The sequence below is a fragment of the Pygocentrus nattereri genome, chromosome 21 (assembly GCF_015220715.1).
Source record: "Pygocentrus nattereri isolate fPygNat1 chromosome 21, fPygNat1.pri, whole genome shotgun sequence".
Lineage (NCBI taxonomy): Eukaryota > Metazoa > Chordata > Actinopteri > Characiformes > Serrasalmidae > Pygocentrus > Pygocentrus nattereri.
Window position 1 is genome coordinate 2,622,493 of NC_051231.1, and position 20,670 is coordinate 2,643,162.

The following is a 20,670-nucleotide window of genomic DNA, read 5'->3' on the forward strand; positions in this document are numbered from 1 at the left end:
CATTTGTGTGCACAAGACTTCACGCAAGCACCAAAAAAGATTTTGAATCATTTTTGCCACATCAGTCTGTCAATGACCTAATGACCCAAAACCAGCTCTACACCCACCAGTGTGGTTTGTCAGTGGAGGGTATTTTTGTAGTCCTCCCCCTTTTGAGTCACCTAGAACAAATATAGAGACTGGTGTAGGGGTCAGCAAAGAGAAGCTGAGGTTGGTGGAAAAGTTGCAGAGTGACTCTGAGACAACGTTCACATCGTAACCCTTATTGCTCAATTGACTTATAAGGCGGCATGGTGGCGTGGTGGGTAGTGCTGTTGCCTCACAGTGAGGGGGGCCTGGGTTCGATTCCCCGGCCGGGCGACATGGGGTCCTCTCCGTTGGCATGTTCTCCCCGTGTCTGTGTGGACTTCGGGTTCTCCGGTTTCCTCCCACAGTCCAAAGACATGCAGTCAGGCCGATTGGACATGTTAAATCCCCCCTGGGTGTGAGTGACTGTCTGTCTGCCCTGCGATGGACTGGCGACCTGTCCAGGATGTATCCTGCCGTCTGCCTGCAAACAATAACGATGACTTTCCTACAACGTTAATGTTCACTGGATTACACGTCAAACAAAAGCCACATCTAATCTATCGTCTGATGTTGTGTGCTCTGAAGTAACGCTCTATTTAAAGCTTGTCTTGCTGCAGAATAATGAATGAAAGCATTTGTGGGCAAAGCATAGGCCAATTAAGCAACAAAGCTTGTAATGTGAATGATCCCAGAGAGCAATGAATGACGGAGACATGTGGATGTTTCTCACAGCCGTAATAAGCGCAACATCTCCAACTTCCCCTTCGCCATCCGGCATTCCGTCACCTTCTGCACTGACTCAAGCTCAGTTTCCTGCAATCCGCATCACGACTAGGGCTGACTTTGTTAAAAATATACTGCATGACCAAAAGCATGTAGACAATCGAACATCACAGCCATATGTGCTCGTTGAACATCTCATTCCAAAACCATGCACGTAAATATGGAGTCGGTTCCCTCTTTGCTGCTATTACTATTGAGGTTAGGGAACCGGCCTTGTGACCAGGTGCGATCCCCAGAGCCGACAGTACGTGACTGAGATGTCCTTGAGCAAGACACCTGACCCCCAACTGCTCCCCGGGCGCTGCGGATAGGTGCTGCTCGCTGCTCTGGGCAAGTGTGCTCACTGCCCCTTAGTGTGTCCGCTCACTAGTGTGTATGTGGTGTTTCACTTCACGGATGGGTTAAATACGGAGGTGAAATCTCCTCAGTGTGGGACTAATAAGGGTCACTTAAACTTAATCTCACAGCCTCCATTCTTCTGTGAAGGCCCCCCTAATGGCTGTACAGCTTCCTTTGTGTTCAGTTTCTATAAACATCGGTGAGGTCAGGCACTGAAGATGGACCATTAGGCCTGAGTCACAGTCTGTTCCAACTTAGACTGCCAGATGATGAGTCTTGATTCATTGTGCCACAGAATGCATTTCTACTGCTTCAGAGTCCAGATGATGTGTGTGATGGTCTTTGGCTTGTGAATCCATGCCCCATCCATGAAGCTCCCAGTGAATGGTTCTCGTGTTGGCCTGATTTCCAGCAGGAATTAGGAGCTCTTCCGCACTTGCAACAGACAAGGGCAGCTCTAGCAGAGCAGAAATTTGACAAGTCACTGTGCTCTTCATCACGACCCATTCTACTGCGGGTGTTAGTCTGTGGAGATCATGTGACTGCACACTTAATTTAGGAGTGTCCACATACTTTTGGCCATGTGGTGTGTTCAGTTGCAGATTCCGATGCTGATTATTCTGTGTTACTTTTTTCAGTAACTTAAAGGCATCTACTATTTTAAACAATACATGTTGTTTAAATATCTGCCTGTTTTAAAACCTTTTTAAATAAGCCTGTTTATCAGCTCACTGACACTGTCTGGTCAACTTGCTGTGAGTGGCACAGTTCTACAGGAAGGGGTTAGTCCTGTGGCGAGGCCTGCAGAGTAAAAGCAGAAGGCATGAGGGTGCAGGAAGCCCGCCTTTAAATATTCAAGTGAATTCTATATCTTCAGTGATATTTTTTGTATAGCATTTCATTGAGGGATGTTCTTTGCATTGTAGTCTTTGTTTGGTTTTGCCGTAATGTTTAGCTCACAGAGATCTGGCAAAGTGTTGAAAAACCTCTTGAAATTCTTCTTGAGACACTTTACTTGAACTCTGTGAGAAAACAATGACATATGCCATGAACAAGACAGATGTCACGAGCTGTCATGACAGGTTTTGTTCAGTAAAATAACAGTGTTGTGTCACGGCATCCGTCATGACAATTAACAGTAGTAGTAACATAACACTAACAGCATTGTGCAAAGATTTTAGGCACTGAGATTAGATTGGAATTAGATTAGACATAATTAGGATTAAAAAGTTATTTATCTGGGCCGCAGGAGTTCACTTGATCTGAAAGTAAATCGCTGCTGTCAGATCAAAACCTCATATCTCCAAAAATTGTAACTTTACAGGAGACGCCAAAAACATACTCTACTTTTCATGGAAGTCAATGGAACCAGACGTCTTTCCAAGTAGTTTTAGGTCATTTCTTTGGATCCATTCATCATGCAATTTACACACAATATGTAGGACTGTGGGTATTTTTGAGGTTTCGTTCCGACCGCAGCGAAATGCAATGAGTAGTTATTTTATATATGTCAGTGTGTTTGCTTAACCATTTCTAAATGAAGCCCTGTGTTATTCGAAGTTATTATATAACATGATGTCTGTGAATGAGAGGGAGGCAGGTGGAAAGGTGAAGATGCAAGGAGTAGAGGTCGTAAAGGTGGATGACTTCAAATATCTTGGGTCAACCATCCAGAGCAGTGGGCAGTGTAGAAAAGAGGTGAAGAAGAGGGTGCAGGCAGGATGGAGTGGGTGGAGACGGGTGTCAGGGCTGATGTGTGACAGAAGGATAGCAGCAAGAGTGAAAGGGAAGGTCTACAAGACAGTAGTGGTCCTGCTATGATGTTTGGTTTGGAGACTGTGGCTCTGTCTAAAAGACAGGAGGCTGAGCTGGAGGTGGCGGAGATGAAGATGCTGAGATTTTCGTTGGGAGTGACGAGGATGGACAAGATTAGAAATGAGCAGATCAGAGGGACGGTGAAGGTGGAGCAGTTTGGAGATAAAGCCAGAGAGGCCAGGTTGAGATGGTTTGGACATGTGTTGAGGAGGAATAGTGGATATATTGGGCAAAGCATGTGGGAGATGGAGCTGCTGGGTAGAAGGAGAAGAGGTAGACCTCAGAGAAGGTTCATGGATGTAGTGAAGGTGGACATGGAGATGGTTGCTGTGAACGTAGAGGAGGCAATGGATAGGGCAAGATGGAGGCAGATGATCTGCTGTGGCGACCCCTAAAGGGAGCAGCCGAAAGAAGAAGAAGAAGAAGATATAACACCTGGTTTGGCCAGTCATTGCTTTATTAAGGTAAACCAAGTGTTCTGCTGATTGAAATGAAGAAACCATGCGATCACACGGACCAGAGTGTTCTTCTACTGCCACAAGCTGGACATCTTAACAGTAAAGAACCCTTTTTGTTGCCGTATAGAACCATTCTGAAAAAGGTTCTATATGAAACCATCACTCTGAAGAGCCATTTCAACCATGCAAAGAGCCGTTTAAGCCTAAAATGGTTCTAAATAGAACTATTCCCTTTACTAAGGAATCCTTGAAGGATCTTTTTTAGGAGTGCAGATGAAAAGTATGGAAAAACGTAAAATTTGTACTATAAACATTCGTATTTTTCCACCATTTTCCAGTCTACAGACTGTCTGCTGGAACAACTCTCTGCGTCACTTCAGTAGGAGGAGGCGTGGCTAAAGCTCTGTCGGCTGATTGGCCGGTCGTTTATAAATGCGTTCACTGATTTTGACACGTAACGATGGCATCAAATTGAACTGTCTCAGTTTCCGTGTCTGGGCTGTATGGACTGGGGAACTGGCACGGTTTTCTCAGAGAAACCCTCACAATAGTAGCGCAGAAGAGCAGTCACTTTGATGTGGACGACATGATTCCAGGAAGAGGTCAGGAGAGTAAAAGCAGAGGGTGTTGGGACTGGGAAGTTCACTTCTAACTCAAACCACACAAAAAAAGAACCAACAGGCTTCTCAGCTGCCGCTGCAGAAGCTCTTCCTCCAGAGTAATTCTCACGTATCACTTCTAGGACTTGCTACCTGATGCAGGCAATGGACGTTTCACTGTGCATCACATTCTAGTCTGTGCTATATCTGCCTACCCTGCCTTGTGAATGTGTCAGAATGTGTCCGGTTGGGGTGGGGGTGGGGGGTGCTGGAGCCTATCCCAGCGGTCATCGGGCGGAAGGCAGGATACACCCTGGACAGGTCCCTTTACATTTTAACATTTACATAAATAACCTTCATCAACTGAATCTAATAGGATTCCTTTTCAGTTGCTTTGCTGCTTCTTTGCCTTTATGGTGCTTCTTTATTCTTTCTAGAGCTTGGCTTTCATTGTGTCAAAGAAATCTGCAGGGATGTTGTTCCACACCTCCAAAGTTCAGTCTTAGAACTTTTTCTCCTTCTCACGATCCGAACAATCCCAGTTGCAAATCTGTTCACATTGGTCTGTAAAACCTTGCTCCACATGTCCAGTCGTGGTCTTCTGGAGCAAATTTTCTTCTGTTTTGTAAACTTCTTTTTGATCAGCTACACGTCCTTTCAGACCCACAGCGCTGAGTGGGCCTCTCACAGTGGAAGGATGGACAGAAACACCTGTGGATGTTTTCAGATCTGTCAGTTGTGGGCTGGAGGTCAGGGAACCAGCCCTGTGACTGGAAGGTCGCCGGTTCGATCCCCTCGGCTGACAGTCCATGACTGAGGTGCCCTTAAGCAAGACACCTAACCCCCAATTGCTCCCCAGGTGCTGTGGATAGGGCTGCCCACTGCTCCGGGCAAGTGTGCTCACTGCCCCCTAGTGTGTGTGTGTTCACTAGTGTGCATGTATGAGTGTGTTTCACTGCACTGATGGATTAAATGCAGAGGTCTAATCTCACAGTGTGCAAACACAGTCGGCTGACAACTCTGAATTCGGATTCTCCTCTCTGATGTGGACAGATGTGGTGTCAATCAGGTCCTGCATGGTTGTTATGAGTCCCATTTTTTCTATATCCTTTAATATTTCTTTCAAACTCTAGTTTTATAGTTCTGATTTAAGTGAAAACGTTTTTGCACCTGTTTCCCTTTAACGTTCCCCTTCCTTGTGCATCATCTTGTATCTAATCTCCCCAAAAATACATCCTAAAAAAATGAATAGCTTTAACCATTTTGACTGGAAATGACAGGAGTGAAGGGAGTGCTCTGACTCTTGCACAGCAGCTAGTTATTCATATTTATTTTCCTACTAATTATTTGAAACCTGAAGCACATCAGAACAATTTTTTGCAGGTGCATGCGACCAAATTATTTTTATAGTACTTTAAGTATTAGTTCCAAACGTTTGGATGCATCGTGCGGATCACCAGCCGCACCTCTCAGTGCAGTCTGGCTTGCATGTGAATCCTGAGAGATGGCCAGCATTCAGATCTAAACAGCATTCGATCACGTTGAGATGGAACATCCTCCGGCTGAATAAACTAGGCCATGCGGTGTGACTGCAGGAAGCCGTTTCTGAGAAACGTAACGTTTATGTATCATATCTGTCATACTTTTGAGACAGGAAATACCAGGGCAGCCAGAAACACCAACACACTGGGGCCTGGGGTGGCTACTGATGTCAGTCTCAGCGTCGTCCCTTCTCTTAGCCTCATATTTAACCGACATTTAAAAATGTTGATAATTCCTTCATTATAATGTGTTTCCATGGAGACCCACTTTGATGTGGAATGTAAACATGTTTATTTTCTCTCCAGTCCATATATGAAGACTAAACTGCGAATAAAGACCATTGTAAATTCATTATGGACGTGATGTCACAACCATGAGCACATATATTCGACCATTGAGGCTATTCGGTTCATCCCCACTTATTTGTGCTAAAGAGATAAGTATGAGGCGTAACACAGGTGCCCAGGTCATTTGTGTACACAAAAAAATAATGGTCAGTGTTTATGACCAGCCACGACGTGACATTTCAGAGATTGTTCTTTTGGTTAACTCTGTAATCAGATGTGCTAGAACACTGTTGGTTCTGTGAATTCACACATTCATTACACAGATGCGCATGCACTCCACTAACCATCGGACTGTTTTTACAGAGGCAGGTAAAGGAATCTTGTCTAACGACTCTCATTAGTATAGTGTGTGTACCCAGGTCGAGCAGCACGGCACAAAGACAGCCGTGAGCTACACTATGCGATGATCAGAGGTGGACGAAGTACATAAACCATGTACTCGAGTTAAAGCCGAGACCCCCAAGGTAAAATATTCCTCCAGTAAGAGTAGGAGTTCCTCCCTTTAGACCCCCACTTGAGTAAAAGTACTAAAGTATTTCCCTTCAAATGTACTTAAGTATAAAGTAAAAGTACTAAAAGAGGAATTCTGGCTCTGATGTCCTGTTATCATTTTTATAACCAGACTGGCTTCATGAACTCATTTCAGGTGAAAGTCCTCCAGCGTCTCTCTTGGTAAACCAGTCTTTTAATAGAACGTCATTAATTAGTGACGCTGACGTCTATTAAAATGATCAGAAGCACAAAACACTGAAGGTAAACAGTTTCCATCAGGGAGAACCGAGTGGCTCTGAAATCACTTTTTACACACAAGCAAAGTTTCAGTTTCAGATTTATTTACAACTTAGTTCCAAGTTTAAGTTGAATAAAAACTGGCTTTAAACTCAGGATCACAGATGAGCTCCTTTACTATGTTGATCTGTAGGCGTCTGTTCATAAACATAAACCAGCCCAAACTCATTTACTATAAAATGAAATGGTGTTTGTAGAAATTCAGAAAAAAGCCGCGTCAGTCTCGACTGCATATGTGGACATATTTCTATATTGAGCTCTATTTACACAAAGTTAGGTTAGTTCATCATTTATGTTGAACAGACTCTCCCAAAGTTTGACGCTGCTGCGCTGACATTGAACCGTGTTGAATTTCATGTGGTTAAGACCACCCCCCACCCCCCGCCACACACACTGTGGGAAAGTCTAATTGTCAACTTTGCACAGGAGCTTCCTGTTTTATTTCAGAGCAAAAGGAAATGCATTCAGCGTCGCTGCTCAAGCTCTATTAATATTTAGTCCAAGCCAAAACGAGAACGAGCCAGCAGGAGAATGTATGTTCACTCTACAGGATGTTTTCACTTATTTTTGCTTTTAAAAAGATCAACGAACCATGTCATTTAACTGGGATGCCCAAAAAGCCAGGCTCTGTATATGATGGTGCCATTCTCTGCATTGCAAGCTTTATTGCTGGCTTTCCCGTAATGTTTGGTTTGCAGAGAGGTGCTGACCTCCCATTTTGTGTTTAGGCCATTTCCACCGCAGTCAGAGGTCAACTAGGAAGGCATGATTCCCACAGGACTCTCTTTCCCTCTGAATGTGTAGTGCTGTTTAACCCCTAATGCTGAGGCAGGAAAGGATCTATTTCTGCTTTTTAATGATGTGATTTCTCAACGGCGTAGTTGCATTTAACATTTTGTTAATGTTCATAAAAACATGCAGTCTTTTATTGTTGCCCTGATAAAAGACAAACAAACCAGAATTTCCATTGCAAATTCCATCTATCGCAAAGCATCCAACAACAAGGGCAGCATGGGGCTTCTTTCACATAGTGATAGGAAACACAGAAAGCAGCCAAACTGGACACGCACACACAAAAGCTACTCTGGGGAAGATTTTAGCTTTAAAAAACAAAAAGATTCTGAATGGATCGGCAAAGATTGCTTAGGTAAGAAGGAAAACTGATCCACAAATGTAGAGATCCAAGAAAATTCCAGCCATTTTGTTAATTATCTGCAATATTTTTACCAAATTGCTGGTAAAACGTTATTAGTTAGTAAGTATTAGTTAGTATATTGCTTGTTACTTCTTGTTGGGACATTTGCAGTACTAGTATTGCAGAAGGCCGAGATACACGAATAAGCCCTTTAACCAAGGACTAAATTTGTTTATTTCATGGTGTGAGCTTCTTGATCAGTCACAGATATTCAAGGCCACATCCACCACCATTTGGATCAATCTAATAATAACGATTCAAATAAAAAAGGATAAAAAAAATCAAATAAATAAATAATTAAATGTGATAAATGCAGCAATAAACAGCAAGTCACAGCTGGAATATGTCCTAAACAGTAGCTAACACTTATGAGTTTCGGTATTAGAAAAAAAAATAATAGAAAGATTATGTTCACATAGGTGGACAGTAACTGAGTAACTGAGTAAATGTAATTGGTTTCTGTACTTTAGTATTTTTGGTGTATCTGGACTGAAGTTTCTCCATTCTGGGCGACTTTTTCCTTTCACTCCACTACATTTCAGAGTCTAATATCCGACTTTTTCCTCCTACATTTTGAGAAATCTGTCGTTCCTTTTGGTTTCTGTGTGTATAAAAACGTAACATGTCAAACGAAAGAAGCGCAAAGCCAGAGCACCAATCAGGGCCCAGCGGTCACTTTGTTTAGAGCTGGTTTTGACCTGTTGGTCATACCGACCCAGTGCAGCACGCGGTTCAACGTCAGCGCAGCAGCGTAAAACTTTGGGAGAGTCTGTTCAACATAAATGATGAACTAACCTAACTTTGTGTAAATAGAGCTCAATATAGAAATATGTCCACATATGCAGTCGAGACTGACGCGGCTTTTTTCTGAATTTCTACAAACACCATTTCATTTTATAGTAAATGAGTTTGGGCTGGTTTATGTTTATGAACAGACGCCTACAGATCAACATAGTAAAGGAGCTCATCTGTGATCCTGAGTTTAAAGCCAGTTTTTATTCAACTTAAACTTGGAACTAAGTTGTAAATAAATCTGAAACTGAAACTTTGCTTGTGTGTAAAAAGTGATTTCAGAGCCACTCGGTTCTCCCTGATGGAAACTGTTTACCTTCAGTGTTTTGTGCTTCTGATCATTTTAATAGACGTCAGCGTCACTAATTAATGACGTTCTATTAAAAGACTGGTTTACCAAGAGAGACGCTGGAGGACTTTCACCTGAAATGAGTTCATGAAGCCAGTCTGGTTATAAAAATGATAACAGGACATCAGAGCCAGAATTACTCTTTTAGTACTTTTACTTTATACTTAAGTACATTTGAAGGGAAATACTTTAGTACTTTTACTCAAGTGGAGGTCTAAAGGGAGGAACTTCTACTTTTAATGGAGGAATATTTTACCTTGGGGGTCTCGACTTTAACTCAGGTACAGGGTTTGTGTAATTTGTTCACCGCTGTTCTTAGTAAAACTATTTTTTTGTGGGAGCTGCTGAGCGTATCCTGTAATTAACATATGGGATAAGATAAGACACAAAGACAGTCATTTTAAGTGTCAAAGCATGACATCATAGGCTACTTTACAGCTACCAACACTGAAACATTGTTATTTGGCTGTGTGACTCAGAGAGAGAGAGAGAGAGAGAGAGAGAGAGAGAAACAGCTGCTGTAAGAAAGCCATGGCCAGCTGTCTCGGCCTGATCTCCGCAAACAGGCATGTGCAGGAATCCCAACGCCATCGCAGCTGAATCTGACCTCCTTTCTTACGCCACACATACACACTTAGAAATGTACACAATCAGCACACAGCAAAGTGAAGACACGTGTACACTGTACACACACACACACACACACACACACACACACACACACTTGAAAGCAGCACCACTGACATACCATATAACCTATAACTATAATATACAGTGTAGACACTCTTTTAAACGTACTGTACACATTCTTCGAATAGTTCACTTATTTATTTGTCTATTATCCGGGAAACAGTGTGCACTGCTTACAACCTTTTTTTGTTGATTACACTTACATGATTTATAACTTATTTACTGTTTTATCATCCAGATTGTTCACTTATTCGCGACATCAACAGCGCAGCTGGTTAGATTATTCTCTCCCCGTTTACTCTGGCTTTATTTATTTACATCTTCCGTTCTTTTTCTAAGGACACGAGCACATACGGGCCTCTGTGATGTCATCAGTGTGCCCTGTCACTCGTAGGCCACTATGTCAGTGGGGCAGCCTGCCACACCCTTGGGCTCCTCAGGCCTATAGAATCTATACGTTCTCCTGTACTACGGGAACCCTGATAGCTACCTATCTCTATTGTTGGCACGCCTCCACCCCACCCCTTCATCCTTTCAATCGTCTCTGATAGCATTTGTGGTTACTTATCATTAAAATGCACTATGGTATAGTTTCCTATGAGCCTGAGAATATTTGCCAAGCGTGATTCACTGCAGCTTAGTCTAAGACTAGGCTTGATCCACGGCTGGCGCACCCGTGGCTCGGCACACGTATGTACTTTTTAACCCGTATAGAAAAGAACTGCGGATAGAATGTGTTGCTCTGGAGCAGCCGCACAAGAGCCCAGGGTCACCCTGCCCGGTGCCAAGTGTTGGCTAGTGGGGCATAAAGCTCTACTGCGTTCTCTGGAGTGAGGGAGCTTCGTCCTATATCTTTGGGATGAGTGGGAGTGGGGCTTGTGATTCAGAGTGTCCTGTTCTGTTGGCAGTGCTCTCAGTTGCACACAGGCGTTCAACTCTACTTATATGTAGCCTCTATAATCTCTACAGAAAAGCTTCGCCAAAGAATGAAATGCTGCACGTCACCATGCCCAATGCCAAGCGCTGGCTAGAGGCGTGTAAAGCTTCCCAGCATTGAGCTCAATAGTCGAACCGTGTTCTCTGGAGTGATGGAGCGCCATCCTGTGCATTTAGGATGAGTTGAAATGGCGTTAATGATCCGGAACTAATCACCCGACACCAGTACCTGACCTCTGATGCTCGTCCAACATCTAGTATAAGGCCTTCTGAGAAAAGAAGAAGCTGTTACTGCAGCAAAGGGGAACAAACTGTAATAAATCCCCTGATTTCAGAAGAAACATTGGGTTAGCAGACGTCTGCACACTTTTGGACGTATACTCTGTTCATCGAGGTTCTGGCAGGCTTTTTTCCAGCTATTGATGTTTTGCGTACTAAGGCCGTTTCTCTTTTCTTCTGGCAGATTGCATCTCTCTGTCACACTTCCCCTTAGCGTGCAGTTGGTAGCCTGTTCGCTGTCCACCACTTGGGGACTCTCCGCTTGAGTCAGTGTTGCTGTGTGGCACTTGTGGTTAGCACAATTAAACACAGTCACCACAAGCCCCACTTTGACAGGCCTTCAGCACAACAGGTGTTGCTATGTCAGGCCCAACACACTGAATAGAGTCTTTGTCATGAAAGATTCACCCAGAATAACAGGCCAGCTGCCATTTAAGGCAGCGCGAGTGGTTGGGTGTTATCAGCAGGAGGCGTGCGGGCAGAGGAAGGAAGGCCGCCGCGTGTGTATCATGAGAATGGAGTAGGCAGTGTGTGCGCGTGTCGTGAAGATTGGGTGGGCTGTAGGTCTGCAGGAGTTTTGGATGAGCTGCATGAGGCATTAAAGGCCCACCTCAGCATCCCGACCTGCCGCTTCTGAACTGTTTGATTATCAATGGCAGTCATTTCATTGCATTTCCTGGTGCTTAGAAAAGAACAGAGAACTTATTGACTATAATAGAAGCCAGTGGGCAATGTGCTGAAGACCATATGGAACTTTAAAATAACAACCACCACACTCTCTGCACAGGTGTTGGAATAAAAAGAAGGTCTTAGCGAAGCTGTTCTTCGTCCTTTTGAACGCTGGAAGTGGCTCCGCCCGCACCGCTGCACTGATATTTGGGGCAGTCGTGGGCTGGAGGTTAGGGAACTGGCCCTGTGACCGGAAGGTCGCCGGTTCGATCCCCAGTGCCGACAGTCCATGACTGAGGTGTCCTTGAGCAAGACACCTAACCCCCAACTGCTCCCCGGGCGCCGTGGATAGGGCTGCTCACCACTCTGGGCAAGTGTGCTCACTGCCCCCTAGTGTGTGTGTTCACTAGTGTGTATGTGGTGCTTCACTTCATGGATGAGTTAAATGCGGAGGTGGAATTTCCCCGTTTGTGGGATCAAAAAAGTATCACATACACTCAAAGCCATAAAGCGAAAGCCGTTACATGGCTATGTTTAAAGCACAATTGTTTGTATGATAACACTAACATCTGCTACTAACCCTGGTATCAGACGAGCAGGGTTAGCTCTTATATCCTATATACTATTAGTGCATCAGCTCTAGTTTACACATTAAGTCAAATAGGCCTATAGGTAACATTCTTTACTGTGTAGGACTCAGTATTGCAGTATTCCTGCTGACCTGCTGAGCCTACTGTAATGAGGGTTGAATATATCCAGTTACAAAGAATATACCACGTAAACCAGTTATATTTATATATTTTTATATATTATGTGTATATTTTCAGTATATTTTGTGTATATTCAATATTTTTCAGTTTTTATTTTTATTTTTATATTTTACTTGTACTCATTTGCTGTCTGTAGAGTGATTATCTGAGCCTCACCACAAGCATTTCAATGCATAAATGTCCCGACATGTTGTGCAAATGACAAACAAACTTGCGACTTGAAGTGTAAAGGGAATCTGTTTGCAGCAACCCGAGATGCTAAATGGACATTTCGTCACCTGGCTGAATTTTGTGGGCATGGATTTCCACGATAAGAGCTGGGCTTTTTCTAGAAGTCGTTATAATGCAACGTTCCCTTCTTAAGCACTGTGCTTGATATACTAGTAACCTTCCTCTTCTTGCCATGCCTTAATGTTCACTCCGCTGTAGCGTCAGCTGATAACTTTGGCGTTGTCCCAAGATATCTCGGAGACATCTACTGAGACGTGGCATGATAACCATGTAACTTAAGGGCTGAGTACATGTTCTTTAACGTTGAAGCAGTACTGAATGGCACTTCCTTCCCCAACTAGATATTGCGACCATAATCTAAAAATGAATTGTTCGTGTGAAAAACAAGTTGACTATAGAAAATCATAATATGGACCAGAAATCTAACCATTATTCCTAAAATAGGAACGCCAGAAGCACAGTAAACAACACAGCCTCACTGTCTTTCACTCTACCACACTAGTCACATTCTGTAGCATATATTACAGGGCATTGTGGGAATTTTATGCCTGCTGGTGTACATCTTATGGGATTATATGAACATTCTGGGTGTCCTTCACTGTCTTCAGACAGCACTAGAACTAAGCAGCAAACTCCAAAGCAGGGCACCCTACAGCAAATAGGCCAGTTTCAGACAGTGCCTCAGAATAGTGTGCTCATCTACAGGAAACGTATGTACCCGATGATGTCACTTCACACGTCAAAACATCGCAATATGGACTGCGTGGTGCAATGCCTCGCTGAGCTAGTGTGAAATTCTCTCCAACACATTTCATCACTTGTGAAAAATTTGGTATTTTTCTTTTATTTTCAATTCAAAGTAGCTGTGGAATTTGATGTAATTGTCAGGTTTAGTCTGTGGCTTTCTGATAATAACCCTTTGACTTATGAGGCCTGCCTTCATAGACATGGATTAGTGTGTCTCCACATTTCAGCTCTTCACTAATATCACTACAGAATTAAAATATTAGTTTCATAGTAAACACTAAATCATTCATAGTGATTACTGAATAATCCATATTAGTTTTTGAACAACAAGCATTAGAAAGTGTATAGTGAGCCTACAGTTTAAAGATTAACTTAGGTGTCAACATAATTGACTCATACTACGGCTTATTATTCAGTAACTACAGGGACTCCAATGCAAATTACCTGAGCCGTTCTACATTATAGAAATGTATGATAAAACTTGGGCTCTGGCCATTTAAGACATAACGAAGAGTGTAGAGTAATATGTAGTGTAGTGTGTTCTGCAGAAGCTCTCCAGTTACCATATGTTCCTCAATAATGGAAAACCATAGGCTGATCAGGTGTTATGTAATGAGGTATGTGGGGTAGGATTGGCTGATGGATTCAAGTTAGAGTATCTATGTAATTTCCCCATATTCCCCACACAAAGCCTAGACTGAGAGGTCCACTCAATGACAATAACAACACGGCACAGTGTAATGTCGACTAGAACATTTTGTAATCCCATTAGCGTGTTGTAGATTGAAACAGGACTACTATTACTGAGCTCCAGGTTGAGTCAGTCATAGAAGACCACTCCTTCTTCATTCGTTCATTATAACTCTCCAACTCGTCCTTTTCTAGTCCACTAAACGTTTACAGAAGCAAGTGGTGACCCTGAAGTGGTGCGTGGTGCGCATGTGAGAGTGTGTGTTTGTAACTATTGCTGCTGAGGAATTTCTGAACACATGGGCCTCGGTTTAAAGGGACGCGTGCACAAGTGTGTGTATGTGTGTATCTGGGAGGGAGAACGGTGGTCCTGCACATTGCATGCAGCAACTGTTCCTGTTCAGTTTAGGATTTTGCAGGTGTTGTTGTGGATGTCTGCAAAGAAACTGGGCTCAAAGGACGTACAATGAACAGCAAAACAACAATTACCTTCCCAGCTCTCAGGAAAAGCTATTCATTCAGAAAAGTGCAATTGTTTGCAGAAAGCGGACGGATGACCGTGCTACTGATTGGTGTTATTACACTGTGTTTTGTCATTGTTTTCTTGTGTATGGAGGAGTCTTGGGGCTTTCTGAGATGATAAAAATGAACACTTATTTGGAGAAGTACATGGAAATGGCTTCCCTTTATTTGTCTAACGGAAGCTGTGGGAGGAAACTAAAGCCAGATGCATAGAAGAGTTTTTCCTCTATGCACCTGCCTGCAGCCACTGCCACCCTAACGCAGCTAAAACTGAAAAGGAATGGCTGAAGAACTCCTGTTATATTCTGATGGCTGGCCTACCAACCTGTGCTGAGAGGAAGGAGGACAAAAGACAAAAACGGGAAACACAATAAAGACAAAAACAAACATAAAAAAACTTCAAACACACAGCAGAGGCGCAGCAGTGGTTTAAAGCAGTTAGAGTTAACCCATTAAGCTGATTAACACTGTAAAAATAATGCCTTGAATGTACAGTACTGGGCAAATATCAGAGGCCGTCCTTCATTTCTTTAATTTCCAGTCAAAACATCCATTACCTGCAAGTTAATCGTTTTACAGGGGATACGTCTGAGATATGAGATAATAAAGAAGAGTATAAAGAAGAGTATAAAGAAGAGTATAAAGAAGAGTATAAAGAAGAGTATAAAGAAGAGTATAAAGAAGAGTACTGTCAACAGAAAATAAGTTTCCAAAACTGCAGCTCAGGAAATTATTAAAAGACATAGACAAAAAAGGGGCCTTGGCAATTTGTCAAGACCTGGTAGACCAGCAAAACTGTCCTCACCTAAAGTTTTCGTTTTTGAGAGACTGGAGACACAAGAAAATCCGAGTTTGAGGGGAAAAAAATAGACAAAAAGACGAAATCCAACAAGCTGCTGGTGTTCTGAGGTCCAGACCTCAATATTCTTGAATGTGTTTGGGATTACAGATCATTAGAAATTAGAAAATGCAAACAACTTCTAAGACTGAACTTTCTTTGAAAAACTAAGCTGTAATCGTGTTCGTATTAGCATTAGTATTAGCAGTAGTGGTGTTAATGCAAGGATACTGTAAAAATGTGTAAAATTATTATTAAAATACTGAGATATATTTAGCTGTTGATGCTTCTGCGTAATGTGTTCTGCTTTTTTGCCCTGGAGCTGAAAACTGACTCATACTTCATGACAGTTTTGACAGGAAATTGGCCTCTTTTGCTGCTTTTTGCTTAGTGCTGTACTCAATTGAAACGCACACATACACACATTTATGTAATAGAGGATATTATTAGTATGTTCAATTTTAGTATATTCCATACTAGTTATGTTAGTATATTCAATAGAATGAGGTGTCTGGACAGTTTAATACCATATTTTAAGTGAGTGGCTGTTTAAGCCATGGAGAGAACATCTCCAGTGTGATTTTACATGCTGTTGTACTGGCTTGGACGATTCCACTATGGATTAGGCTGCCATGACCTCAGGTGTTATGAGGCTGTGTTTCTGGCCAAGAAGAATGTAGGGAATAAGGTCAGTGGCATTCTTTCACAGTAAAGTAGTGCCTTGCCACAGCTGGGCCTATTCTCCTCCTCATACAAAGCCACTGTTTGTTCTGAATCTCTCATTGGGAAGACACTGACCTCTCCAGTGGTCACCAAGCACATGCATCTTCTGTTTAGAACTGGCATTGTGACGCTGTTCTTTCTTGCCCAAGCGCAGATGATGAGCTAACACACTTGGTGTCCGCAGTGTGGCTCTAACGCAGCTAACAACTGAAGCTTGTCGAAACTGCTACTGTGTGGAAAGTTGTTAAGTGCTGAAGTTTCACGTATTTGATTCCGATTCCCTGTGATATTATTTGTTTTCTTGAGATATTTTTGTCAATATCATTCAGCATCACAGCATAACAAGCGCTGTTTTCCTGAGTTGACTGAATTTTTTGTTTCTGGAAATAATGACATTAAATGCTCAAAAAATCGAAGCCTTTTCCTGAGATGCAGTGATTGTTGTTTACCTGCGTGAGACTCGTGTTTATCCCTTTGCTTTGGTCCACAAAACTGCAAATTTTATGCACAGTTTCTATTTATTTGCTGTGTTTAACATGGAAATTGTGTTACTTTAGCACAGGCTAGATTTTATATTTATATAGTTTAATTTTTGCTGCAAATATTTTTGATTCTTTCAGCAAATAAACAGTAACTGTGCATTAAAACGTGGGGGGCAGTCGTGGGCTGGAGGTTAGGGAGCCAGCCTTGTGACCGGAAGGTCGCCGGTTTGATCCCCAGAGCCGACAGTCCATGACTGAGGTGTCCTTGAGCAAGACACCTAACCCCCAACGTGTCCCTGGGCGCTGTGGATAGGGCTGCCCACCGCTCCGGGCAAGTGTGCTCACTGCCCCCTAGTGTGTGCGTTCACTAGTCTGCATGTATGTGGGTGTTTCACTGCAGGGATGTGTTAAATGTGGAGGTCTAATTCCACAGCGTGCTGATGGTTCTGAATTCAATTGAATTGTAGTGGATGTGTTAACTTATTTCCACTTAGAAAAAATTTGATCACCAGCAAAACAAACAAATGCATGTTATGTTTTGATTACTAGTCTGCTGGTCAACCAGCTAATGCTTCTATGCTGTGATTAGTGTCGTAGTCAAGACCACTAGGGGGAGGTCCGAGTCAAGACTAAGACCTGGACTGGACTTGAGTACTACACCATTGGTTGTGGTAATGGATAAAGGACTAAAATCAAACTGTGTTAATAACAAATGTGAATCTATGTCCTTTTTGGGCTTCCCTATTTAAATAATCTCAAATAGACTTGCGTATGTAGGTTCTGACTCTGCATGGCCAAGTACAGTCCATAAAAATGGATAAAAACAGCCCATGTCAAAGCATGAATGTCACACAGTGTCAGAAACCACATAAGCATGGCTTTTTAAGATGACTCAGAAACTCAGTGCAATTAGAGGCAAGCGCGTGAAGTTTTGGGCATCTGGTCAGCAAAATGCTGAATTGTGTACATAAGCTTTCATTAGGCTCATAGATCCAGTGCAAAACCTAAGGCGCAAACTTCAGACACCAAACACATCCTGGCCAGATGACTACATTCGGGGCAAGAGGGCATTTGTGTACGTTGCTTTAAATGCTGTTGCATTTTCTACCCTGTCTCTTCCAGACCCTCTTTGCCAAAGCTCTCTACGACAACACGGCAGAAAGCCTGGATGAGCTGGCTTTCCACAAGGGCGACATTGTTACGGTGATGGAGCAGAATGTGGAGGGAAGCACTGGCTGGTGGAAATGCTCTCTACATGGAAAGGAAGGTTTGGCACCAGCCAACCGCCTGATGCGCCTTTCGCAAGCAGAGGCTGAAGCGCTGGGTCTCAGAAGCCAGAGCATCTATCAAATCCCCAAAGTGCCACAGCCCTTAGAAGCCAGCCCAACTTATGAGATCATGGAGCGCTTCTATAAGGTGCCCTCCATGCAAGCGACTCAAGTCACCACGCCTTTCCCACAGAAACACAAAACACCGGAGGTGCCCGAGGGAACCATCTCTCCACACAGGGTAGGCGTCCTGCAGCTTTCTAAATGAAGAGCACCATAAGCCTGACAGGGTTACTGTCTTAAAGAAGTGTGCACTTTAAACGGCTTATTGCTTATTATATAATAATAAATGATAATATTTAGTCATTATTCTAAATTATTTTGTAACTACGTTACCACAGACTGCACCCTTTATTTATTTAGGCCTTTATTTATTTTATTTAAGACAAAATGGTCATTAAGTTGAAGCCATTCTCAGGGAAAAATGTATAAAAAAAAATATTTGGGCTTCAGCGAAGAAGATGCAGGAAACATTGCGCTTTAGAGTCAAAAGCCAAGTCAAATTTATTTGTGTAGCACGGATGTCGTCACAAAGCAGCTTCACAGAATTCCAGTAAAGACAGAGTTTTAACATGAATGTAAAACCCCCAGGTGGGCAAGCGAGGGGCGACGGTGGCAAGGAGAACCTCCCTCAGAGCTGAGGAAGAAACCTTGGAAGGAACCAAGGCTCACCAGGGGGGACCCGTCCTCCTCTGATCAGACTACCTACAGAGTTATTATACTACTAATATTAATAGCAGTAGTGTTAGTAGTAGTAATAGCTGGGAGTCTATGAGAACATCAGTGTAGGGTGGGCAGCTAGTCCAAGGCAGGTGGAGGTAGCTGGGTGTGGACAGCTGGTCTGAAGTGGGCAGCAGGAGGGCTCGACAGTCAGTCGTCCTTCAGTGTCCAGCCGGAAAAAAGGCCGGGAAAGGAAATTAGTTTTATTCTGTCTGTATGTAAAACAGGGAATGAGAACAGTTCCAGAGTGTGGTTAACGACTCCGGCAGATCTCTTTTGTTGAGCAGAAAGCCCCCAGAAGCCCCCTCGCATGGCAGCACCAATTAGTTCTAGATATTAGTACTCGGTGGCCAACAAATCGAGGCTGATGGTGATCTGATGGTTAACGGAACAGCTCTGCATTTAAAGGTGGAGATGTCTCAGAAGGAACCACCTCTGCTTCCCTCAAGAACCTCCACATAATGTAAAGGTTCCATATTAGCTAGAGGTTCCTCGCACAAATCCAAGTCAAGAACCACTGAGGAACCTTTATTTTTAAGAAGGCATGTCTAAGCGTTTGCATATGAGGTTAGTAAAGTCCACCTCACCGTGAAGAAGTGTCTCATTTTAGGTCAGTGAGCCTTGCTAGCAATGCTAACTCAGGCTAAGAGGCAGTCACCCTGCTGGCTAAAGCACTAGCAGATGGGGGCCAGGGGTCTGTCTCAGTAGGGACAGGCATGCAGCACAGAGTGTTTATGGGCCCATAAAAGAACAGAAAAGACTTCAGACAGCACTAACTGCAACCGGCAGAGAGAGAGAGTGATTGAGAGAGAGAGCAAGAAAGAGAGAGAGAGAGGGGGAAATGAGAGAGAGGTGTCAGCTATGCATGGCGATGGAGGTCTGGTAGGCCCACATGTTGCTGATTTCCCCTTGTGCTTAAGGCAAAAATATTTACCTTTACAGTAGTTCTCCACCAGTTAATGCACATTATGGTTTTAATTAGAGAACTGGGTTAATTGGGCAGACATACTAGGCTGAGAATGTCTGACCCAAAAAGCACGTCCTAATGTGGCCAGCTGCTTTAAACAAATGCTACTGTTAAAAGCAGTGGTGGACAGTAACTGAGTAACTGAGTAAATGTAATTAGTTTCTGTACTTTAGTATTTTTGGTGTATCTGTACTGAAGTTTCTCCAATCTGGGCGTCTTTTTCCTTTCACTCCACTACATTTCAGAGTCTAATATCTTCTGATCATTTTAATAGACGTCAGCGTCACTAATTAATGACGTTGTATTAAAAGACTGGTTTACCAAGAGAGACGCTGGAGGACTTTCACCTGAAATGAGTTCATGAAGCCAGTCTGGTTATAAAAATGATAACAGGACATCAGAGCCAGAATTACTCTTTTAGTACTTTTACTTTATACTTAAGTACATTTGAAGGGAAATACTTTAGTACTTTTACTCAAGTGGAGGTCTAAAGGGAGGAACTTCTACTTTTACTGGAGGAATATTTTACCTTGGGGGTCTCGACTTTAACTCGAGTACAGGGTTTGTGTCCTTCATCCACCTCTGGTTAAAAGTGACAAAGCAATAAGCATAAGATACAGATTATAGTTTTGTTTTTGCATTTTGCAGGTGGTGTGGCCGTCCGCCGGTCCTGATTCAGATGTGTATGATGTTCCAAACCTTGCTAGAAACGGCTCCGTAATGACAGTAAGTTCATTTGATCTCAGGCTTTTTTACATGAAATTTTAACACAGTGCATATTAATAATGTACAGTCACTTTAAAGGAAAATTCTGAACAGATTTACACAATTCAGTCGCTGAGATGTAAGAAAAGTCAATCATAGTGGTTGTGAAATGGCTCTTTGCAGTGTGAACCGTGCAAATACAGTCATTTTACTCGATATCCGAACAGAAAGTACAGGTGTCCTTCAGGTTTGTAACAGGGGTGTTTGTAAGTTTTTGCCTTACAGTGCCCTGCATG

General features: G+C 42.9%; 1 protein-coding gene across 1 annotated transcript in view; it reads left to right on the forward strand.

Annotated features, from left to right (window-relative positions):
• Nucleotides 1–20,670, forward strand: part of cass4 (Cas scaffold protein family member 4) — a 35,497-nt gene that overhangs the window by 7,764 nt on the left and 7,063 nt on the right. The window contains exons 2-3 of the mRNA XM_017717949.2: nt 17,777–18,163; nt 20,318–20,395. Of these exons, the coding sequence (XP_017573438.1) occupies nt 17,777–18,163; nt 20,318–20,395 (465 nt within the window). The remainder of the gene's footprint in view (nt 1–17,776; nt 18,164–20,317; nt 20,396–20,670) is intronic.